At 40.0% G+C, this 24,594-nt stretch overlaps 2 protein-coding genes across 3 annotated transcripts; one reads left to right on the forward strand and one right to left on the reverse strand.

The window, feature by feature from the left end:
- Positions 1–130: 130 nt before the first annotated feature.
- hcfc1a (host cell factor C1a) lies at positions 131–16,921 on the forward strand. Its single transcript, XM_056734151.1, has 28 exons — positions 131–282; positions 1,294–1,498; positions 2,121–2,269; positions 2,361–2,521; positions 2,608–2,816; positions 2,897–2,981; positions 3,080–3,186; positions 3,297–3,476; positions 3,634–3,963; positions 4,588–4,739; positions 4,831–5,025; positions 5,141–5,365; positions 5,444–5,548; positions 5,621–5,837; positions 5,923–6,059; positions 6,150–6,288; positions 8,961–9,157; positions 9,255–10,128; positions 10,270–10,397; positions 11,126–11,449; positions 11,616–11,844; positions 11,925–12,185; positions 12,270–12,373; positions 12,457–12,594; positions 12,673–12,858; positions 12,954–13,251; positions 13,334–13,397; positions 15,486–16,921. Exons 2-28 carry the CDS (start codon positions 1,303–1,305, stop codon positions 15,523–15,525), a joined length of 5,430 nt encoding a protein of 1,809 aa, XP_056590129.1. The 5' UTR covers positions 131–282; positions 1,294–1,302; the 3' UTR covers positions 15,526–16,921.
- A 161-nt stretch (positions 16,922–17,082) lies between these two features.
- Positions 17,083–20,038, reverse strand: si:dkey-13a21.4 (uncharacterized protein LOC494576 homolog). 2 transcript variants are annotated; one of them, XM_056734155.1, is made up of 6 exons: positions 19,955–20,038; positions 19,566–19,694; positions 18,625–18,751; positions 18,325–18,543; positions 18,121–18,246; positions 17,083–17,265 (listed from the first exon to the last, which is right to left on the reverse strand). In XM_056734155.1, the coding sequence occupies exons 2-6, from the start codon at positions 19,616–19,618 to the stop codon at positions 17,176–17,178; spliced, it is 615 nt and encodes a 204-aa protein (XP_056590133.1). In that variant the 5' UTR covers positions 19,619–19,694; positions 19,955–20,038; the 3' UTR covers positions 17,083–17,175. The 2 variants fall into 2 exon arrangements, with proteins under 2 accessions (XP_056590133.1, XP_056590134.1); XM_056734156.1 differs by lacking the exons at positions 19,566–19,694; positions 19,955–20,038 and adding an exon at positions 18,859–18,999.
- Between the last annotated feature and the right edge of the window lie 4,556 nt (positions 20,039–24,594).

Here is a 24,594-nt window from a genome sequence, read left to right on the forward strand (position 1 = left end):
TTCGAGCATTTGCATGATATAATTATAGGATTATTGCGAAAATAATAATAATGATAGAGTTGAATTCGTTTTGAATGTGTATTTTGTTGAGAGCTCTAGAGGGGGACGTGGTATTTCAGCCATATTTGTTACGGGTGGTTTGAGCGGCTGTGCATTGTCAAGAACATGGCGGCTTCCAGGCAGGCATGAGAGTGGATACTTCCTAACAAATCGGACGAACCCGGGCTATCCTCTCAAAACAAGACCATCAAACATCTCCCTGGATATAGCAACACCATTTTCGTACGTATGGCGATGAAATCTAATAAGGCAAAATTCGTATTTTGGATAGCGAACATAAACTTAGCCGCCATTTTTCTTGTGGGAGCTGCTAGCGGAGCGTTTTGACGACAAGATGGCTGCTTACACCGGCGCGGCATGAATTAAATAAAATAACTTAATCGGTTGTGTATATCTGGAGTGAGACGAGAGAGCACGGACTTATCCGCTAATAGTATGTATCGGGATGCAATTGTGGTCGCGTTTTTATTTGTGGATCATTGGGCGAAACCAGGCTAGTCGGCTATTTTAGTTGCGCTGTTGCTAACGGCTTTCCACCGGGCTGTAATGCATGCATTAAAGTATTGCTCAAATCTACATTCCGCTTGGAAGCTGCAGCGGGTTAGCGAGTGTTTCAGTTTGCTTTGCACTGGAATGAATTTGCACGATTTAAATGAAGTATTACTGCTGTTTTGGGCGACTGACAAGATGGCGACTCCCAGAGAGGCATGAAAATAGCCTTCTGCAGCAAATGGGTACTAGATTTCGAGTGCTAGTCAACGAATATCTATCCGGGGTTGCACTTCCAGCAATTCGAGTATGTTTTTAATTGTAACTACGACTAGGTGTGCCGGTAGAGTTTGGTAGATTACTTGTGTTGTACAGGAAAGTGTTTGTAATTGTTTTTATTTGCAGTTCCGCCATTTTTCTTTCAGACTGGCGGAGGTTTGTTTCAAGATGGCGACTTCCATGGCTTCATACTTTTCTGCATAAGGGACCTTAGAATGTAAATTCGCATGAACTAGATCGTGGCGCAAGACGTCTTCGTTATACATATCAATGGATGCACAAGTGGCTGCGTTTTATTGTGTTTGTATAATAAGCACAGCCTAACCGGCTTTTAGCCCCCTTGCGAGCGCTAAAATGGCGGTTCCTGGACTGTTAGGGATATTAATAAATGATATATTTATATAACAAGTATAACTATATTTGTGTGGGCGAAAGTTTCTGAAGTCCATTCCCCTTTTCCCCCAGTAAAAGGACATGACATCCCCAGGTTCCACTGTGCCTGGAACCACCGGAGCTCCGCTGCAGCCCCGATGGAAGCGGGTTCTGGGGTGGTCCGGGCCGGTTCCCCGGCCAAGACACGGACATAGAGCGGTGGCCATCAAGGAGCTAATGGTTGTTTTCGGCGGTGGAAACGAAGGAATCGTCGACGAGTTGCATGTTTATAATACTGGTAAGTCTTGTATGTGAAATATGCACATTTTAAAATCGGTTATATTTTAGAGCCCCGTTATGGCTTACTGCTCTGTGAACTGTTGTGTGTGAGACGAAAAAAAGGCGCCAGAAAAAGAAAAAAAATGGACGCTGGATGCCGCCGCGTCACGCGCACGCCCCCGGTGGTGCGCGTGCACCAGTGCGCCTTTTTGTTTTCCGTGTGAAAATTGTTTGTGTGATCTATGTCGGGTTAATGAAAATTTGCTTTAAAATGTTTAAGCTTGCAAGCACAGAATTCACACAATTACTAGCGAAACATGATTTAATCACTTGACCCAAAGGTATACTACAGATAATGTTTAATACACATTTATAGCACACATGTATTTTGAGTTTCTTGGCTCACATTACTTGTTTTGTGGGGAATTCTAAGCAAGTCAGTCGACAAACCAACTTTCGGGTTCACCACACTTAAGTTCTGCAAACCACTGAAATATAATAGAATTATGAAATGATCTTAACGTATAGGGTTCGTGTTGACAGGTTGCATCTCCAAATTTACTTTTAAGCCTCCCAAGAAAGAGTACTTCTTATCACTGTTATAATGACTTAACAATGAAATATTTCTTTATCTTTCTCAGCAACGAACCAATGGTTTATACCGGCTGTTCGTGGAGACATTCCTCCAGGCTGTGCGGCGTATGGTTTTGTATGTGATGGCACACGGCTGTTGGCGTTTGGTGGAATGGTGGAATATGGAAAGTACAGCAATGACCTTTATGAGTTACAGGTAACGGTTCTTAATTATAGTATACCTGATTTTTAGTGTCGTTGTTGTTGAATCTGTCAGTAACTTTAAATGCATTTGTTGTTGTTGTCAGGCAAGCAGATGGGAATGGAAAAAATTGAAACCAAAGGCCCCAAAAAATGGGGCGCCGCCATGTCCGCGTCTGGGACACAGTTTTTCTCTTGTTGGCAGCAAGTGCTATCTCTTTGGGGGGCTTGCCAATGACAGCGAAGACCCCAAGAATAACATTCCCAGGTTCCCCTGCCGGACAGTATTCTGTATATCTAAATGCACTTTATATTTAAACCCTCTCATTCATATCATTTCAAATGCGTTTCCAGATATTTGAATGACCTTTATACTCTTGAGCTTCGTCCGGGCTCCAACATCACGGGTTGGGATGTACCAGTCACGTATGGAGTTCTGCCACCTCCACGAGAGAGTCACACTGCTGTTATTTATACTGAAAAAACTACTAAGAAGTCCCGTCTCATCGTATACGGAGGAATGAGCGGCTGTCGTTTGGGAGATCTTTGGACATTAGACATTGGTATGGTTTCGTAAGCCGGTCTGTCACACGTTGGTCATCAGTTGAAAAAATCAATAATTAGGTCACTCATTGCTTTGCAGATACAATGACCTGGAACAAACCCGGGATAGGGGGCGCTGCACCACTCCCCCGGAGTCTTCACTCGGCCACCATAATCACAAACAAGTACGTTAACATGAATTAAAATTGCATCACCACATGCATTGAATATACTTGCTTTATGAAAATAATAACATTTCGTCCCATTCTGCTTTGATCTGTAGAATGTATGTTTTTGGAGGCTGGGTTCCCCTGGTGATGGATGATGTAAAAGTGGCCACACATGAGAAGGAATGGAAGTGCACAAACACATTGGCCTGTCTGAACTTGGGTATGTACTTGCTCTGAAGGCAAAGTATAAAAGATGGATTGGCAAAAGTGCTTAAAATGTGATCAAAAGTAGTAGATGGGGATAATTGATCAGACTTTCTTTTCTTCTAGACTCGTTGTCCTGGGAGACCGTTTTAATGGACACTTTGGAAGACAACATACCCCGGGCACGAGCGGGACATTGCTCAGTCGCTATCAACAACAGGCTTTACGTGTGGAGTGGACGCGATGGGTATCGTAAAGCGTGGAACAATCAGGTGTGCTGCAAAGACCTCTGGTACCTGGAGACAGGTGAGAACGACGATATGTTATGACATTTTCTCAAAAAGAATGAAGAATAATCTCTAATTATAAAAATGAATTTTTGCTTTAGTTGGAAGTTTAGTATGTCAGTGGTAGTCAAATTTGCATTGTTTTTGACATTGTGTGGGGTTTTTTTTTCTCGCAGAACGACCTAATGCTCCTTCAAGAGTACAGCTTGTCCGAGCCAACACAAATTCTTTAGAGGTTAGCTGGGGAGCTGTGTCTACAGCAGATACGTACCTGCTTCAGCTTCAGAAATACGATATCCCGACAGCCACTGCTGCCACCTCACCAGCCCTCGGCGCAGCTTCCTCTCTCCCTGGAAACTCGCCAAGGAGTCCAGCGCCCGCAGCAGCTGCTCCATCTGCGCAGAATCTGCCCCAGAGTGGCATCACTCTCATCCCGCAGGCTGCATCCCCCACAGCCTCCGTCACACCAGGAAGTCCTCTGGCGGCCTCAACAGCTCGTGGCCCAGGTACAGAATTTTTTGTAAACAAAGTGGCAGCGGACAACAGTAACATTTGTCTTGTAGTACAGTGGCCATGTGTTTAATTCCAGCGAACATTTATAACTGAAAAAATGTTTACCTCAAATACATTAAAGCCGATGTAACGCACACAGTTTCTTCCAATGTCATATTAACTCATATTGACACGTGGGCTTGCTTTTCCTGGAGAATTGGCCAATGGAGAAAATTTGCCACGTAATGGAATTTCATGTTCAAAAAACAATTTATGTAAACTATGCAAACCTGGGGGGAGTGTATCGGACACAGAAATACTACGTGAAATGTTCAACTCGTTTTTTTGACATCTTGACAATATCTAGCATGAGAAGGCATGTTCAACATTGTAAAAAGTCAGAATGCATGAAACTCTGTTGCACAACCCCTCTAAGTAGATAATCATATATGTTTTTCTCATTGTATATTTTATAATACACTGAATCTTAAATGTGATATTTAAAAATAAGTTTAAATAATTATCTAATATTTACATTTTTGCATAGTCTAGACAGATGGTCAGATTCATTTTATTGCAAGCTGTAAAATGTCAAAAAAGTATTCAAAATGCATAAATACAAAATGCTTTTTTTAAAGCTTTTCTAAAAGTTGCAGCCCCTCAGTCAGGCACCGGCACATCGATCGTCACCTTGCGACAAGCCGCCCAAGCTGGAAAATCCCCAGTCACTGTGACATCACTTCCTGCAGGTGTTCGTATGGTCGTGCCAACACAAACAACCCAAGGAACGGTAAGAAGCACAAACCAGATGACCGCTGTAAAGCATTCTATATACATTGATTTATATTGTTTTATAACATTTTGTACATTACATTCTTCAGCCCATAGGCAGCAGCCCTCAGATGAGCGGAATGGCAGCTTTGGCAGCAGCTGCCGCAGCTACACAGAAAATTCCCCCCTCTGCCGGAACCACTGTTCTTAATGTACCGGCTGGGGCCACAATAGTCAAAACAATGGCTCTTACGCCTGGATCCACCACTCATCCCGCCACTGTTAAAGTGGGATCTCCTGTCATGGTAATATCGTTAGGCTGTCACTATATGTAGCTATTCAAATTTTGTGCCATGCTTTTTAGAATGATGTCCACTTTAGGTTTTGTACAGTACATTACATTCTTTATTTTTGTTGAAGGTAAGCAACCCTGCCACTCGCATGCTGAAGACAGCCGCTGCTCAGGTGGGCAGTCCAACAGTGTCGAGTTCCACTACAGGCGCTCGACCCATCATCACGGTGCACAAGTCAGGCACTGTTACCGTTGCTCAGCAGGCCCAAGTTGTGACCACTGTGGTGGGCGGAGTCACCAAGACAATCACTCTTGTCAAGAGCCCACTTTCCATGGGAAGCACTGGCACCCTGGTACTGTATACTTTTGATTCTGCCATTTAACATTTACCAACCTGAAAGGCTTACAAATGGTTTTATTTGCTTTTTTAGTTCTCTAATTTGGGCAAAGTGGTGTCAGTAGTTCAGACCAAACCAGTTCAGACGGGCGCCTTGACTGGACAGGCCACCACCAATTCACTGGCTCAGATTTTACAGGTAAGTTATTTCACTACTGCTCAAAAAATTACTATATCTGAGCGTTTACAAGTAATGCCCACTTGTTTCTAGTCAAAGGGTCCCCTTCCTCCCGGCACCATTCTGAAGCTGGTAACATCTGCTGATGGAAAACCAACCACCATAATTACAACCCCTCAATCAGGGGTCACAGGAAACAAGCCCACCATCCTGGGCATCAGTGGCATGTCTCCCGGTTCAACCGGCAAGCCGGGCACCACCACTATCTTTAAAACAATCCCCATGTCTGCTTTACAACATGGAGCTGCAGGTGAGGTGTCCATTTTGTAAACAATGACAGTGTAATCACTTTGTCTTGTTCTGATCTCAATGAGTGAATCTGTTTTGTGTTGTAGGTCTGACTAGTAGTACAGGGGTGAAGAGCCCTATCACCATCTTCACTACTAAGATGATGACATCTGGAACTCAAGGCAAAATCATTACAACAATGCCCAAGATTGGCACAGCAACAGGCCAGCAAGGACTAACACAGGTATTGCAGCAAGCCACGAAATATCTATTTTGTGGAGCAATAAAAAGTTCATTATCTAACTACTGTTGTTTTATTTGCCTGTTCTCATAGGTTGTTTTGAAGGGTGCTCCAGGTCAACCCGGAACCATTCTTCGCACCATGCCAATGGGAGGAATGCGCCTTGTGTCTCCGGTATCAGTGGGTGGGGTCAAGCCAACTGTTACCACACTGGTTGTCAAGGGAACGACTGGTAAGCATATCTATTAGGGCTGTGCATTTAACACGTTTATTATAATTAAGGCGTTATTGAACATTTACTTGATTCAAATTTTTTACGCACACGGCCAAAACATTAGTAGGTCATCTTACATTTCCTTTAGTTGACTGGTGAGAAATATGATGCTGGTAAACTTTCTGTGGGATATAAATTACAGAATACTGTTATATAGAACCTAAAATTAAAGATATCTGTGCAAAAATGATGCTAAATGAGCTTTTTTCATATTTATTTAGTTATGCATCACACAAGAGCAATTTCATAGCAGTTATACTCTTGTCCAGGATACTACGAGTGCATGTCATGTTGATTTTATACAACAGTTAATTAAATAAGAAATACATTTTAAGATATATTTTATTGACAACATTGTCTGTTTTACAAATTTTTCAATGAAAAATCACTTAGAAAGCCTCAGCAGAAGTGTTGTGCGTGTCTGGGGAACACACAGCAGGGTTTTGTTGCTAAGTTAGGGCTCTAGCTATCAATTATTTTAGTAATCGAGTATTCTACCAATTATTCCATCGAATGATCAAGTATTCGGATAAAAAGTACTTTTTCTTTATTAAAGAGCAATACTAAACATACATGAGAAATCTCTTAAAATGAACAACTAATTTGCTTACTTTTTAGAAAGATTAACAATTTTGTTGCTGAAAGTGCATGCATTAATATGTCTGTGAAAACTAAACACATTTAGTGCATTCCATTGCCAAGTTCTATTCAAAAGGAAATATAATACAATTATATAAATTAAAAAATAAAATGCATTTAGTTTACCAAAATCTGTTTTAATTTTGACTATTAAATAGCAATATTTTTGTCCACATAAAACTACTGTAGTTAACCAGACTTTTATTTTGGCTGGTCGTCGGAAGATGTTTTTTTTGTAGTGTGTGTATATACTGCACTGTACAGCCCTGTTTGGCTCACATGTGTTTAAACAGCCACACGACCGCTTTCAGCCTTTTGACCTAATAAGTACTGTAAACATTATGGGACGCGGTAGTCAGACAGGATAAACTTTGTTGGCTAAAGTCCTAAAAGTGTGTTTTTTATAGATAAGGAACGTACCAAGCACAGTCTTTTGTCACCATTCTCACATAGTGCACGCACACACAGACACACACAGTGTTTGTCGCAGTCTCGCGGTTGTCAGAGCAGAAATTAAAACCTCTGCCCTCTGTATATTCTTCTCTATTTTTTTCTGCAGCGTCTTCTGTGTTTACATAAAATGTCTAAAGTTTAGCAGGCTGTGCATCAGTAATAATGGTTCAAAAAATTTGCCTCAATGATTTTTTGTATTCGAGTTACGCAAGGAATCAGTCCAGCACTATTCTAAATGAATACATTTCTTGGGTAAATCAATTAATCAGTGGCTCCTTCATAAAGAGTAATTTACTGCATTCCTGAACTAATTCAGTAAATCTAATGAATGAAAGTGATACTTCAGGCATAAATCAAAATTTCTAAGCATTCTAAGTGAATGTGACTTTCTTCTTGAAGAATAATGCATTCGGAGTTATAATACCTTGTATACTTTTACTTCCAAGCAGTACGATGGGAGTGAATGGAAGGCAATTTTTTGAAGCCCCAAGTCATTAAAGTGCATCCATCGATCAAGGAACGGCTCGACACGGCTCCGTGGTCTTAACAAATATCTTCTGACGCGGATTGTTTGTCCGGCAAATGATGCAGATGTGTCAGAAGTTCCTGTGACGAACACAGCATTTTTCATTTTCAGACAATGAAACCTCCTCTTGTGGGCGGGAGCTTTCGTCACCATCATTTAGCGGAAAAACAACCCCCTCGTTCGCCTGAAGCTGAGGGATTTCAGATGTTAGACATTATCGTTAGCAGAGCTGTCAATATTGATATTTCTCTTTAACAAACGCATCGATTCGATTCCGAAGACCTTTGTTAATGGATGCACTTTTTGGAGCTTCAAAAAATTACCCCCCATTCACTTGGATTTTACTGCTTGGAAGTAAAAAGATATGTGGTATTCTAATTATGACTGCATTATTCTTCAAGAAGAAAACCATATTCACTTTAGATGCAACTAGAAGTCTAGAAGTAAAACAACTGGAAATTTTGATTTATGCCTGAAGTACTGCTGTAATGAAATTTACCGCAACCCACTGGCAGTTTTTAATTCTTTAAAGAATTTTATCAGTATTCAAATAAAAAAGTTGAATAATAACATTACTTATAAAATGGTGTTAGTTTGCCTCCCCAAAAATTCTGCTTATTTACATTTACTTACCATTCAACTTGAATTACTATTTCTTTATGGAAAAGGAAGATATTTCTTAAGAAAGTTAGTAACCAAACAGTTTTGGTCTTTAATTATAATAAGTAAGTTTCTGAAAAAACGAAATTATGGCCGTTTGAGCTTCTGAACAGCTACTTTCTGTATGGTCTTATTATGGCTTCAAATTATATTTTGGCTCCAATGTGATTTTTGATTAAGCTGCAATTCATTCGATTAATTAATCGTAACATCTTGTAATTAGATTAAAAATTTCACTCCACTAACATCTATTACTTTTGTTTCTCATGTTTAAATGTAGCTCTGTGCCAAATGTAGTTTGCCAATGTCTATTATGAATGATGTATGTAACCCGCTTCTGTACTTTTTCAAGGTGCAACAACACTTGGCACCGGCACAGGTACAGTTTCTACCAGTTTAGCAGGAGGAAGCATAGCCAGTGCCAATGCCACCCTGGCAACCCCTATTACCACTCTGGGCACCATTGCCACCCTCTCCAGCCAGGTCATTAATGCTACCGCTGTGTCTGCGGCTCAGAGCAGCCTGACTACGGTCTCATCTTCAGCGCAGGTTAGAACCACAAAACATGTTTAGTTTTCAGAAATAGATCAATATCAGCAAATATCACTGTAGGTATATTGGGTCCAATCTCCTTGTTTTTTTAAAGCCAACCCAGGTCACCCTCATAACTACACCCAGTAGTGTGGAGGCTCAACCTGGCCAAGACCTGCCCGTTTCCATCCTGGCCTCTCCCACCTCTGAGCAGCCCACTTCCAGTGAGTCTGGAGCAGGTGATGCCGCTGGCACTGTTACGCTAGTGTGCTCCAACCCCCCTTGCGAGATTCACGAGACGGGCACCACCAACACATCCACCACCGCAACGGCAAATATGGGTACTGTGCCAGGCAGCACGGTCCAGAGGGTGTGCTCGAACCCACCCTGCGAAACACACGAAACGGGTACAACAAACACAGCCACCACAGCATCTGCCAATATGGGCAATGCCCAGACAGCCGCTGTTCAGAGGGTCTGCTCCAACCCACCCTGTGAGACCCATGAGACGGGCACCACCAACACTGCAACCACAGCATCATCTAGCATGGGTGGAAACCAAACGGGAACGGTCCAGAAGGTCTGCTCCAACCCACCCTGTGAGACCCATGAGACGGGCACCACCAACACTGCAACAACAGCGTCATCGAGCATGGGTGGAAACCAAACGGGAACGGTCCAGAAGGTCTGCTCCAACCCACCCTGTGAGACCCATGAGACGGGCACCACCAACACGGCCACCACAGCTTCATCTAGCATGGGTGGAAACCAAACGGGAACGGTCCAGAGGGTCTGCTCTAACCCACCCTGTGAGACACACGAGACTGGCACCACCAACACTGCAACCACAGCATCATCTAGCATGGGTGAAAACCAAACAGGAACGGTCCAGAAGGTCTGCTCCAATCCACCCTGTGAGACGCACGAGACTGGCACCACCAACACGGCCACCACCGCCACATGCAGTATGGAGACCGATGAGGGAGAAGGTACTTTATTTTCTCATAAAATGCTTTTGTCATTAACTCAAAAAGAGACATTGCTGTAAATGTTCATAGAGTTGGCCATACATGTTGGTGTACATCTTCAATACTTTGTGTTGTGGCTCATGAAGGTTTTTCCCTGTTTAGCCCAACAGAGTAGCGAAGCATCAGAGTCCACCAGCAGCACAGAAGTCCCAACATCATCTGCGGCACCTCAGAGCCGAGCCATCACCATAGTCACACAAGCAACACCTATACCAGGACCATCTGTTCCAGTATGTGCCCATAAATGTGCTTTCATTCGAAGCAGTGTTGTTATCCCAACACAATATCTCTGTTTACTTCATTTTAAAGGGGTCATATGACACGGCTAAAACAAATATTATCATTTGTTTTAGATGTAATGCAATGTGTATACATGATTTAAGGTAAAAAAAATGCTTTATTTTCCACATATAGTGCATGCTTGTTTCTCCTCTTTGCCGGATTTTTTACAAAGCTCATCGCTTTGAAAAGTGAGGTGCGCTATGATTGGCCAGTTAACCAGTGCGTAGTGATAGGTCGAATAATGCAAGCATGTGATGGAAATGTAATGCCTCATCATTGTACTGACAAGAACACCCACCATACTTGCGTATACATTTGTGCGGTCTTTGTCAAATCATACCACGAACTGATGTAGATTTGTGGTGGATTGGTTACATGATGCGTTTCAGGCAGGTCTGGGTGAGCTTTCGCTTTTAGATAGAATGCATCTTTTGTTCCGACACATTTAAATTTTTGCAATTTTACGTGTCTAATACATGCATGGGCGACTTATAGCACACCAAAGACACAGAAAAACACACCAAAGACACAGAAAAACACACCAAAGACACAGAAAAACACACATTCGTGCCATATGACCCCTTTAAAAACAATGTGAAAGCTGTTGCCTCATTTTACTTGAGTATTGAACAAGAAGGTTTCTGAGGGTCATTAAGCTTATCTTTTTTCCTTGCAGTCTATCTCTTCCATCACAGAGTCTTCGGAGGCAAGTGCCGAGCCTGTTGTTATGGAAAGTTCCGAGGCGGAGTCCTTGCAAACAGAGGGTCAGGCTGAAGCAGAGGCGGTCACCACTCAGGCCGAGTTCCAGGCAGAGGCAGTGGCGGTGGCCATGCCAAGCGACTTCCAGGGAGAAGCCGAGGCTTTGCCAAGTGACTTCAAGGGAGAAGCAGAAGCCATGCAGGCGGAGAGCCAAGCTGAGACGGGCGCGCTGCCCATGGAACATGAGGCCACTTGTATGGAAGAGGGAGAAATGGCCGCAGAACAGCTACCAGCAGCAGAGGTATGTTGAATCATGTACAGCTATTTTATTGGATTAGTTCAACAGTACAGCAGGTCATTCTAACTGATGCTGTCAAACTTTTGCAATTGTTCTTCGCTGCCATGAAGTGACATTTTAAGATGTGTAATTCAGATTGAACTGATGTTTGTCTGAATTTATTTCCTAGATGGAGGGAGTAGAGGCAGCATCAGCGTCCCAGGATGCCGAGGCCTTAGCCCTGCCACCCGAGCTAATGTCGGACGGGCAGTCCACAACGCTGATGGTGACAGGTTTGACACCGGAGGAGCTGGCCGTCACGGCGGCCGCAGAGGCAGCGGCCCAGGCTGCAGCTACAGAGGAGGCACAGGCGCTCGCCATCCAGGCTGTGTTACAAGCAGCCCAGCAGGCTGTTATGAGTAAGTGCTACTTTGTTACATGATTGTGTCTCTGATTATTCCACATGCAGCAATTGATTGGTATTCTCATCTTCTCTCAGGTTCTGGTGAAGGCGGAAGAGATGACCAGCAGACCCATACCATACCCATCATTCTGACTCAACAGGAACTGGCCGCCCTGGTTCATCAGCAGCAACAGCTCCAGGCAGCCCAGCAACAGGCCGCCGCCCAGGCAGCTCTGCCCACGGAGGGCTTGGCTCCGGCCGACAGCCTAAATGATCCATCTTCAGAGAGCAATGGACACGGCGAGATAGCAGCAGCAAGTGCAGTGGCCGGACTGCTGCCACGCACCACCACAGAAAGTTTGTTTAAGCTTTGTTTTAAGGTTCAATATGTATCTAGTTTTAATTAATTGTATTAATTTTAAAACAATTATTTGTTTGTAGCATTGGCTCCATCCAGCACTTTAGCACCTGCTGTAGTCGCCAGTCCAGCCAAGATGCAAGCAGCGGCAGCTCTGACTGAAGTGGCCAATGGAATTGAGGCTCTGGTAAATTGTGCTTTATCAGAAGAAAATCTGCGAAACACTCTAGAATGGATTATTTATTTTTTTAATCCTGTTATGTTCCACAGAAACAAAATCCTCCCACTGTTACCGTCAAACCACCAGTTAAGAAAGAAAACCAGTGGTATGATGTTGGCATTGTCAAAGTAACCAACATGGTTGCAACACATTTCTACATGCCCGCAGACGACTCCGCTTATGTTGAGGTAAGGCACTTAACATTCTAGTTTGTAAAATAAGATGCTGTATTTTTTGTTTGGATAAACTAAGTATGTGTGTTCTAGGACGATTCAGGCACAACTCCCGACTACACTCAGATGAAGAGGGTGGAGCTTCAGCCCGGGACTGCCTACAAGTTCCGTGTGGCGGGTATAAACACCTGTGGTCGTGGCACCTTTTCTGAAATATCTGCTTTTAAGACCTGCTTACCAGGATTCCCAGGGGCACCGTGTGCTATAAAGATAAGCAAGGTACGTAGATCAAATTGCACTTGGTGCTTTGTTGTAAAAGATTGAAGCATCAAGTTAGCTGTGTGGTTTAACTAATGTGTGTATTCTCTCTTTAGAGTCCAGATGGTGCACACCTTACATGGGAGCCTCCATCCGTGACATCAGGAAAGATCACGGAGTACTCTGTGTATTTGGCCATCCAGAGTAGCCAGACCACCGAGGCCAAAGCCTCTACCCCAGCCCAGCTGGCTTTCATGCGTGTTTACTGTGGGCCTAGCCCCTCCTGCCTGGTCCAGTCCTCCAGCCTGTCCAACGCCCACATAGACTACACCACAAAACCTGCCATCATCTTCCGCATCGCAGCACGCAACGAGAAAGGTTACGGCCCAGCTACCCAAGTGCGATGGCTTCAAGGTAGTTTGCCATTTTAAACACTTCATTTGGTTGATAAAACTTATGGGTTCAGGCAATGATCAGTTTGTTTTTTGCTTTGTAGAGTCGAGCAAAGATGGCGTCTCTGCAAAGCCTGCCCCAAAAAGAGCAGTTTCTTCACCAGATGCGTGAGTGATCATGTTATCCAGCCTTTTCTCCAGAAAAGTGATAGTTATTTTCGTTACATAGGACGTTTGCAATCACATGGTTTTAGGGCAGCAGGTGATTTTCCTCCATAGAATTTCACTATCACAAACTCAAAGTACCTATGTTTAACGACCTGAACAATGACCAGGTTAGCCCACATTTCTGTCAAACATTCCTTGTAATAAATTCTAGCCTCCGTTAAAAAAACCGGCTCTTATTAAATGGATGAAGTGAAATATATTGCGTTAAGCGTTTCTTCCCCACAGAAGTCTATTATAAGAAAACAGCTTAACGTACCAAAACAACAACCACTCTAAACTTAAATAAAAACATTTGTTCTTCACTGATATCAAACATTAAAATGATAACAGAAAAGTGTTTGTTCTCCGTTTGTTACTGCCTTGAGCCACGTTATGTGGTTTCTTTATAATGAACTTTAATAAAGAACAAGCTTAACGTGTTAGCTAGAACACTTAGCTGGTGTTTATACAATTAAGGTTTAATAGAAATTTGTTTTTTCATGGTTGTTGTTTCGGTACGTGAAGCTGTTTCATTATAACAGCCTTATTATGGGGAGATTTATCACTTTATCCGTCTAATCAGGACTCGATCTTTGCAGCTAGTGTTCATGACAAGGTTTTTGAGCAGTACATTTGAGCTCACCTGGTTGTTGTTTAGGTACGTTAAACCTTGTAATCATTTTAGGAAATCATCCGGCTCGGCTCCTCCCAACCGCAGATTCAGGTCAACAAGCCACTTTTACAGTTGTGTAGTCTAGTTTTTTGTATTCAGTATACTCTGATTTCCCTCCCCTTAAGCCTACTCACCCGTCCCAGATTTACAAGCCATAAGCACCACACTCATGAATGCATGGAGTATGTCTCTATATGAAATCAAGAGCATTCTGAAAGATTTATTGCAATCAAGATTTCAATAGCCAATGACAGCTGGGGGAATTTACTGGTTTTGTTAATCACTGTCTAACTCAGCTAGCTAAGAGTTAACTTTAGCCTTAGATGATATATGTATACAATCCCTAAGGCACAGATTTTATCATCTGAAATGTTAAATTCACATTTGTGATCCATAGGAAACACTATTAAATCATTTATTTGTGATATACTATTTCTACATAAACCCACCCTGCTTAAAAAGAGGATTACATAAATTGTAGTGATTTTCATTAAAATAACATTATGCACCTCATATTTTTCTATTACAATTTTTTTAAATGTATTGGACATTAATGGGTATCTAGTTTATTTTGACTTAGGTCGTGACAAAGACTTACAGTAAATAATATTGAAATAAATTGTGAAAATCAAACTCTGATGCTCGTATGTAATAACTAGATTTTCACACTGGGTAGCAAGTTGCGCCTATTATTGACATTGATAACTATAATAATTAACAATGAACATTTGTGCAGTTTTATCAAGCACACGTTGCCCTTATAGATTGCTGGCGGTGTCTCTAGGCTGACTTTCACAAGGCTGACCAGGAGTTCCCATCTCTTTTATTACAATGTATAGAATTGTTTTAGATTATACGTTTTCTTTCCCTTTTCTCCCTCATTTATCAATTCGCCACGCAAACTAATGTTTGTGAAGTTGGCTAGTTAGATACAATTTAATATTGCAACAACCCCCAATTAAAGAATACGCAGTGGTTTTAAAAGTGGGGCTCGGTTATCAACAGAAAGTATAATACACCGGTGAACAGAGTAAGCGATTACGACCCCTTCATGAACATCAACTTTTGCTACACAATAAAAACATCACGGTTTGATCGATTTGAACAGTCAAAAACGATTTAAAACACAGCTATTTTGAGTTTGTTATAGTGAATTCCAATGGAGAAAATAACTTGCTGCCCTCCATTGGCACTTCACGCAGTGCTGTGACATCATGTGCAAACAACCTATATATATATATATATATATATATATACTACATTTGATAGAAAATGTATTCAAGAACATATAATATGAATCAAGTAGTTAAAATTGTCTGTTGAAGCATCAGATGGTCAAAGTATTAAAATGATATAAAGTGTGCATATTACTACAGGAAAGGGATCGGTCTGAAAAAAGCAAGAATGGACCAGTGATTCAGCCTCCAAAACAAGAAATGCTCATCCTTCCCAGCACACCATCATCACAAGTGCAAACATCAAGCACACAGTCTGAAAGAAACTGGGCAAAATTTTCCTTTTTCTCTATTTGAATCGATTGGAGAAATGCATTTACATTTTTGAGTATTTTTCACTGAAGCAGCATTATATGGAGTGTGGAAAAAACAATCGCTTTTTCTATTGTAGTCTTCCTTTCTGCTCCCCCATTTTTTTCTGTTTGTTGTTTTGTAAGGTGTTCGTTTTGCTATCAGCTGGGCTCAGATGAAGTTGCTCTTGTTTCTGTGATGGACTTCAACAGTGAACTTTTCGATCACGTCAAGTCATGATGTCATATTCATGTAGGGGGAAAACAAACCAAGCACTTGTTCTCAGACAAGAGGATTTCCACTCAACGGAAGTATATTGTTCAGTGAAATAAGAGCTGCACAAAGATTCAATTTTGGACTCCAGTGTGCTGGTGATGTCATCACTGCACAACTGCAGATAAAGACAGGGCAAAGGAAGTTCATTACTGGCTGGACAGAGACTTTGCTAGAACTGAGATTTGCCATACAAACAGAAAAAAAATAAAAAATGAAAAAAATCGAAAACTTCCCAAAAAATTAGTGAGGAGATGATGGAGAAGATCTTTTCTGTAGTTTATTTTTGTATTTTTAAAGTTTTTCTCCTGTGTGTGTATGTCTGTGTGTTTTTTTTTAACTCACTACTTTTTTTTTTTAAATCTTGTTCATCCCCCATTGGTTCGTGGATTTGAGGGAAGTAGGGCTTTTGGAGGGGCGATGCTTTTGTTTGACTAAATTGTAGGCTAAATGAGAATCATATGTGTGCAAAAGCCAAGTGTTAATATGCTAAAAGAACGTTAACAATTTGACCATCCGAAGGGCTTTTTACTTTGTTTACTGCATATTTCCACGCTGGTTTTCACTTTGTGTATGCCAAACTTAGAGATGTAAAAATCGTAAAGCATTGTTAAACTTTTTGTTCACCAAATTGCCATGAAACATGAACCCTTCCTCTGACTTTCCTTCCCGACTTTTTCACACAACATAACTGTAGAATTTTCTCTGCCCTAGATTGTGAAGGAAGTTGTCCATGTGAAGATGAAAAAAATTCTGCCTTTTTTCTTTGATTATTTGAATGGTATGCAAGCTAAATGTTTATTGTATACTTGTATGGTCTCCATGTGGGTGAGGATGGAGGTTTTCATTCTTGGTAAACCCAAGTATGGATTCGATTGTAATATAGTTCATACTGCAAGAGGTAAAAGATGACATCTTGGCCTTTTTATATATTTACCTGTAACAAAAGTTTTTACATGTTGTCATCTCCTGATTGCCTTTTTGTCTTGACTTATAAAAGATACAGAAATATACTTACACCGTGTCTGTCCCTGCTTAATTTTGGTATGTTCTTTTTGGTTCAATTGAATTTTAGTAGCTATTTTTCATTCAGCACTGAGAGCTGAAATTACAGTCTGCTCGTTTGCATTAATATGGATATATTTTGAAATAATGGAAAGAGGAATCACTCATCTTAGTATTCATATGTAGTAGTTTGTGAGGTTTTATTTTCCATGCGAGTAAACGAGTTCACAGTAATGCAGAAGTTTGTCAGACCAACTTTGCTTCAACACTGGCATTTTTCATTTGAGGTCTTATCAGGTTGTTTCTGTGTAATCTGAACGTCTTTCCCATTTTCAGCAGAATTACTTCTGAGCTGTGGAGAAAATGTGTCACAAAGTATTAAACAGTAACTTAATATTGTTCCTTGTTGTTGACTGGCTGTAAAGATGGAAAAACGGTCAATTGCTACCGTCTCAGTAGGTAATGGTTTACAGGAACAGTTCATCCAAAAATGAAAATTCTGTCTTCGTTTGCTCATTTTAAAGTTGTTCCCAATCTGTATAAATATCTTTGTTCTGATGAATACAGAAAAAGATATTAGGAAGAATGCCCTAACCCTAACCAAACAGTTCTTGGACCCCATTGATTACCACATTTCTCTGTTTTTCTGAACACAAAATAAGATATTTTGAAGAATGTAGGACAGCAAACAGTTCTAGGACACTTTTGACTACCGTCATCATTTTTCCTACTATGGTAGTCAATGGTGGCCGAGAACTGTGTGATTACAAGCAATTTTTTCTCCTTTGATGAATTCCATTAAAAGTCAGTATGTTCTTCTTTAAAGCTATCAAGTGCCTTTAGGTTTATTTAAGTGTTACAGAAACAACATTGAACTGTATGTGTATTGACCACTGACCTTATTTCAGACATTTAAGCAGGAACACATAAAAAACTACCAATTCTGAATGCTAACATCTGGATTTCGACCTACAAAATACATCATTACTGCATCACTCAATTGACTCCTCAAAAAAATCTGTGTATGAAGGGCAAACATTTGGGCTTGGATTTGGTAATTGTAATTTTGGGTGAACTGTTCCTTTAATTGTTCATTCAGGAATGCTTTGTGTCTGCTGATTAATTATTTGTCTTCATTTAGTCTGGAATTATTCACGGAAGCTATGAGTCAAGTCTTTGTCGATTAATGAAGGACTTCTCAACTCACATAAAGCAGGGCAGCTCTAGCTGCACTATGAAAGGTTCTGTCCACGTCTATGTCTTCTTTGGCACTACATTCATAATATTCAGCTCCCATAGCACTACACCACTGCTTGGCTTTTTTGGGGGGCACCTGTCAATCAAATCCCGCTATTAATTAATGGATGCACTGAGTTTTACTAATCACCTTGCATTTGAGTTTTCGGCTAACCTCACGATTCTCCAAGTCGACCTTATTGCCGATTACTATGAAAGGAAATCCTGTGGGGTCAGATGGTCCAGCTTGCACCAGGAACTCTTTCTTCCAACCCTCAAGAGCAGTGAAGGAAGCCAGTGAGGTAACATCAAACACCAGGAGGCAGCAGTGAGCTCCACGATACAGTGAAGTGCCTAGTGAATGAAACCTCTCTGTGCCTGCTGTGTCCCATATCTGGGGCAAGAACAGCAGAATGTTGCATGGCAATGTTTTAAAATCTCATATTTGACATATATGAAAGTACATAAATCTCACCTGAAGAATAACTGATGTTTTATCAATAGTGAGTTCCTTTGTTAGGAAGTCGACCCCAATTGTGGCTCGGTACAAATTGGTAAAACGATGATCAACAAACCGGGTCATGAACGAAGATTTTCCAACTCTGTTAACACGCAAAAGAAAACAAAAACAACGTTTTGATCAAAATAATGACCAGTAAACAAATATGAGAGAGAGTAGACATGCAGAGACTGTTTCTCAATAGCTTACATTGTTCTGATCTAAATGCTTTGCTTTGAAAATCGTTTTGTCGACAAATATAAATGTTACACATTTTGCTTTAATAAAGTGTTGACACAATACTAAGAAAAGGCAGTCAAAGTGAGCAGCACAGATGGGAATTCATTTAACATATAAAAAGCATCCCCTAGGCCTATATAAGATTGAGTAAACATGCAACATGCAAAAGATATTTTAATATTCTCTTTTTTAAAGATAATATTATTAAAGAAATATTTAAAAATGTTTATAGTTTAAATACTTTAGACTTGTTTATTTATGTAAAATGCACTTAGGGCTACTTGTGTACGCACATATTTGCTCAAAGGACTTTAAATCAAAATACAAAATACAATTTTAAACAATTACAGTCTAAAACTGGGTGAACACTGTACGATTAAATAATCTTTCAGGATGTTTGTACATCATTTCTGTGAAAATGTTTCCAGCTGAATTTCATGTCACACTGAATCTCAGTTGTCATCAATGTTTGACGGATACAAGCAAAAGACCAGAGGATTATGTCACACTGCAAGACTACATCTAAAATTTCTTAGACTGGAAGAATTTTTCTTCTGATAAATGTGCAATGGTCATAATAAAACAAATTTATAAAAGACAGATTAAAGACAAAATTTGTCTCAGATAACGTGGCCATATTCAGTGTGCTGTGCAGACACTTTAAGAAACAGACTCACCCAGAATTTCCAATGAGAATCACTTTCAAATGTGGCGTGCTCCATTCAGTCATGATAAATTTTTTTGAAAAGTTATGTGGTCATCTTAATATCCCCTCACTGCATTTCGGACATGTCCTGTTCATATCACTGATCCATATGAAAACATGGCAAAATAGGTAGGCTAATGGTTAACCACAGTAGCGAAAGGTAAACAAACGCCTTGCTAAACTAAACAGGTGCGGCCATGTCTGTATTTTGTTGGACATGAATTATATTTGTAAATCACCAAATGGCATTTCTCTTTGTTTTCATGGGCCCAAAAAGCTTTGAAAAACATAGTAGTGGAATTTACTAGACTCAAGAACCAAACAACACAGACTGAAAATAAAGGAGAGTGTGACATTTACCTCGACCTATTCCAAATTCCCACAATATTCCAGCAAATTAAATACAACACAGAACAGTACGGTTCAGATAAATTCAGATGTAGGGAGATAAGTTTGTTTCTTGTGCCAGGCAAGTGTTTGAGATACCATGCTATGTAAAAAGTTTTTAATTTGTTCAAGGTAAAAAAGATTGGCAGACCCCACTAAATGATAGAAGTCCTCACATGGGAGGTGTCTTGTTTTGTGTCAGTTAAGGGTGTGGAGGCCAAACTGTTCGGTGTAACAGTGAATATGGCAACAAGTTGTCTTCAACTGATACGCGGTTTTAACTCTTTAACCTACCAAGAAAACACAGACAAAATTAGCTTGTAACTTTAGGTCACATTATTACTTTTGGGAGCTGTGGCTTTGAGGTCAGGTGCACATCCTCTTTAAATATTTTAAAACATAGATTTTTGCAAACCTTTTTTTTGCTGTTTGTTTTGTATGAGCTACAGTATAGTCTCAACCCAAAATGAACTCATCTGCCTAATTTTACTGTGTCTGAAACTGCTAACTCATACACTTTTTCACTATTCCCTAGACACTGACGTGTAAAAATCAGCACTGTCGTGGGAATTTTTGTCATTGACATGTTTGGGGCCTTATGGGTTGTATAATTAAACAAATAGGTGTCACTGTTTGTCACACTTTTTGTATTGGTAGATGGTCAAGAGGATAAAACATTTATTTGTGTTTATTTACTCTTATGTTTATATATTATAAGCATTTTAATGAAATATATTAAGCATAATCATATTATTATGTGTCATATATTACCAGTTTATTTTAAACTGGAAAAAAAAACTTAACTAAAAGAATAACACAATAATGAGGTTTTCTGTTTTCTTAAGTTGGGAATTATTTTAGCAAGTGTAAACTGGTTATATATTCATAATCAAAATGCATTGTGGGTATGGGAGTAAAGTTGCACACAAAAACAACTAACGTAGTTCACTACAAAGGGAACGGTTTTGACACATTTCTTATTCAGGTGTGTTTCATTGCTTAACAATGGCTGTCAACGCGTTGAGTTTGATAGCCCTACTGTAATGCAGAATACTTGGAATTATTAAGGCCAGATATGCTCGTACAGTCTGCGAACCACAGACAAGGAGGATTCTGTGAGCTTTCACTCCAGCTTCTTATCTTTGGGATAAGACATTTGAAAAGAAATGATTTTTAAGTCTTAAGAATGAGATATGTAATTATATTAAGAATAAATCTAAATTTAGTCATAACACTGTCCATCCTTGGTACATTTTTCTGCCTGGTGAAGAAATTAATTATGTGTAAAGTTTGAAATAGTGAATAAGCAGCTGAGGGAGATGAAAGCATCATGAGGCAGGAGAGAGAGGCGGTACTCTAATGACAGTGAACCGCTCAGCTGGCTGTGTGAGGGAGAGATAAGGACCTGCTTCATGGAAGTTTATTTCCTCGGAACTGGAGCACTGCCCCCCAAAAACCCACAACTGCCCCCAACCTTCTGGCCATTCAGTTCTTTGCTGGGTGCTGGGACTACTTTTCTAAAGACATAATTATACCTCAAAATATAATAGAATTTATAGGCCTAGACGGTTTCAGAAGCAACAACAACAAAGGTTATGTGACCCAAACTTAACTTCCGTTAGACCTCCGCAAAAAAATAAATAAATGTTGATTAGTTTTAATATTATTTGATACAATCAAAATACAATAAAATAATAACATTAATTAATAATAATATTAATAAATATCAAATAAATTGTTAGATTATAGCCTATACAAACACAGAGCAGAAGTTGAAGAGATAGTTCACCCAAAAACAAAAATTCTGTCATCATTTACACTTTTATCGTTTAAATCTGTATGACTTTCTTACGTCCGCCAGGTCCAAGAAATATTTCCAGCCAAGCGACCCCCCCAAAAAAGTCAGAACGGAATGAACACTAGTCAAATATTTCTGGTGTCAAATCAAAGTTAACAACTGCCAAAACACATTTGTTTCCTGGGTATTGTATATTTTTTGTTTTGTTAAACAAAAGAAGATGTTTCGAGGGATTTAGGAAAGTATACAGTTCTGGGTCACCCTTGACTACCATTTTATTTTTTTCTACTATGGTAGTCAATGATGCCCCAGAGTTTACAGTTGCTAACATCCTTCCAAACATCTTTGTGCTCAACTGAACAATGAAATGTATACAGGTTTGGAACAACTAGAAGGTGAGTAATTCATGACAGAATTTTCATTTTTGGGTGTCCCATTAACAAAGATATGTTTATGTGTGCTCGAGGCCATGCACGGAATTGGACGAGAAACGTGTTTTTTTTCTCTTCGTAAGACATGCAAAAACTTGCTTAAGAAATGAGAATGGTTCAATTTATTGCATATGTACAGTGTGTACAAGCACCTCAATGTTTTAGTTGTTTTAAATTGCGTATAGCTCTGCTCAAACGTGATGTTTGGCAGCCGGAAGCATCAACTGTTGTACACTCGTGCGTGATTTCTTTCATTGTGCAACATGACATGCACCTTAGTAAGAAACATGGGCACAAACATAATTCGGATGGATTGTGTCCTACCAACTCTATAATTTTTCCTCTTTGGTTGAGCTGAGCTCCCGCATCCCTCCCTGTAGAATACTGTGACCTGGCCTGCCAACACCTGCCAGATGCTCGTTCCCCACACTTTTGAGAAGTTTCCGGGAATGCATTTAGAGTATGAATTCATACTAATGTGTATTAATACACATTATTAAACTCATCAATTAACATTTATCCTTAGAATATAAATAAACACATTGGCGACCGCAGTACATTATAAAAGTAGCCACCCTGCGTCTCCATAAAGTGTCCCGCATTTTAAAATAGCCCAATTGCGAGGGAAATCCACGACTAAGAAAACACCACAGAACACAAAAGAAGATATTTTGAAGATTGTTTGTAGGCCCCATTCACTTGCATTGGTTTTGTGTCGATGAAATAGAAATGAATGGGGGCCAGTGCTGTTCGGTGACCAAATTTCTTCAAAATATCTGCTTTTGTGTTCTCCAGAACAAAGAAAGTTATAAAGGTTTGAAATGACTAGAGGGGGAACTATCACTTCAACTTCAGGCAAGGTGTGTTTGTTCATTGAAAATTAATCTTCCAATTTTACTTTAGATTCAAGGTTAGATACCTAGTTGGTGGAGGGTTTCTTTTTATACACTAAATAGTGGGGACTATTGGCCAGTTCCCATGATTCAAATAGATGACTTGACATACTAAAAGTTTATTTGAAAATGTAAAAAGTTTTCTTTAAGGGGAAGGTTAAGGGGAGGGCAATAGAATATACAGTTTGTACAGTATAGGCATTACGGCTAAGGAAAGTTCCCACAATGTATAAAAACGTACATGTGTATGTGTGTGTAAGATGTCTCATTGGCAATATATGGTGTCAAACTAATGTGAGTTTGTTCATAGTGTCATGGCTAACGATTCCCCAGCCTCCCACTCCAATCTTGATAACCTCTTATCAGAGTTCAACAGCCAGCGCACACACGGCCGCCAGCCACATCCCTCAACACTGCTCCTGCCTCTTTCTCTCTCTCTTTGGTCCTTAGACAGTTCTGTTTTTTCGGCAGTTTTGTTTCAGTGAATTTTATCCAGGCATCAGTTTGTTATAGACATATCACTTCACCAAATGTTACCTGAGTTCCCTGTCCATATTTATTTTAGGAGAGAAATTTAGCCATGTTTTGTTTTTACTGGTTTGTTTTTGAACACACAATAACTGCAGTGTAACGTTGCATTGTCCTCAATGTTTACGTTCTAAAAGAGGGTCTTATGTAAATCAATAACCTGGGCCTCGTTGAAGAATTTGCTTTTCTGGATCTCATCCCAGTTTCCCCGAAAATTGTAAATGAACAATGGAGGAGGGAAGTTGGAGGTGTTTTGACTGTCAAATAACAGTGACAGTCTGAGTCTTGTGCTCAGGTAGCCCATGCTGGGTCCATATCTCTGACCATGATTGCAGCATTTGAGTTTATTTGCATTACTGTTCTACGCAGCTTTGCTGTTCTGCACCAGGGAAAAGTGCTTTTGCATTTTCATTTGCTTCATTTCACTGTAACTGTTTCCATTTGGATTGGTCTTTGTTTATTCTTTGCCTCGTTTTCATACGGAGTTTATCTTGTACACGTTTAGCCTTTTTCTTAAGAATGTATTTAAACGCTGAGCTGGAATAGTCACTCCTGTATTGTATGTGTATTGTTAGTTTTCTCAAACCATACCATTCCTGTAGGCCTACACATAATGTTAGAATAAGATCATGGGTTTAATAGCCAAGTAACATACTAGGCCTGCTGACTTAAAAAAAAGGTTAATAGCATAGATGTTTTAAGCTGTCTGCCTCCCTTTTAATTGAAATATTTTTGTAATAATATTTACATTATATTTTACGTAAAAGTCTAAAAGTTTGCAATTATGATTTTGTATTAAAAGTTAAATTAAACCCCAAAACTTGTGTGGTGAATGTTGACCAATAATCTTTGAATATGAAAAACTTAAATGTTTTTTTTCCAAGTACATTTTATCAAAAGCACAACCATATTTATTTTATGCACACTACTGAATTAATCTATACTCTATTTCTGACTCAGCCA

Source organism: Triplophysa dalaica, chromosome 21 (genome assembly GCF_015846415.1).
Source record: "Triplophysa dalaica isolate WHDGS20190420 chromosome 21, ASM1584641v1, whole genome shotgun sequence".
Taxonomy (NCBI): domain Eukaryota; kingdom Metazoa; phylum Chordata; class Actinopteri; order Cypriniformes; family Nemacheilidae; genus Triplophysa; species Triplophysa dalaica.

Bases quoted from the DNA above. Each gene is read 5' to 3' on its own strand.
- hcfc1a (XM_056734151.1), top strand. From the start codon at position 1,303: ATGACATCCCCAGGTTCCACTGTGCCTGGAACCACCGGAGCTCCGCTG. The intron at 9,158-9,254 runs GTTAGAACCACA...GTTTTTTTAAAG, and splicing joins CGGTCTCATCTTCAGCGCAG to CCAACCCAGGTCACCCTCAT. The intron at 10,398-11,125 runs GTATGTGCCCAT...TTTTCCTTGCAG, and splicing joins TACCAGGACCATCTGTTCCA to TCTATCTCTTCCATCACAGA.
- si:dkey-13a21.4 (XM_056734155.1), bottom strand. From the start codon at position 19,618: ATGACTGAATGGAGCACGCCACATTTGAAAGTGATTCTCATTGGAAAT. The intron at 18,752-19,565 runs GTGAGTCTGTTT...GCGTGTTAACAG, and splicing joins ATTCTCATTGGAAATTCTGG to AGTTGGAAAATCTTCGTTCA. The intron at 17,266-18,120 runs GTGAGTTGAGAA...TTTTCTCCACAG, and splicing joins CTAGAGCTGCCCTGCTTTAT to CTCAGAAGTAATTCTGCTGA.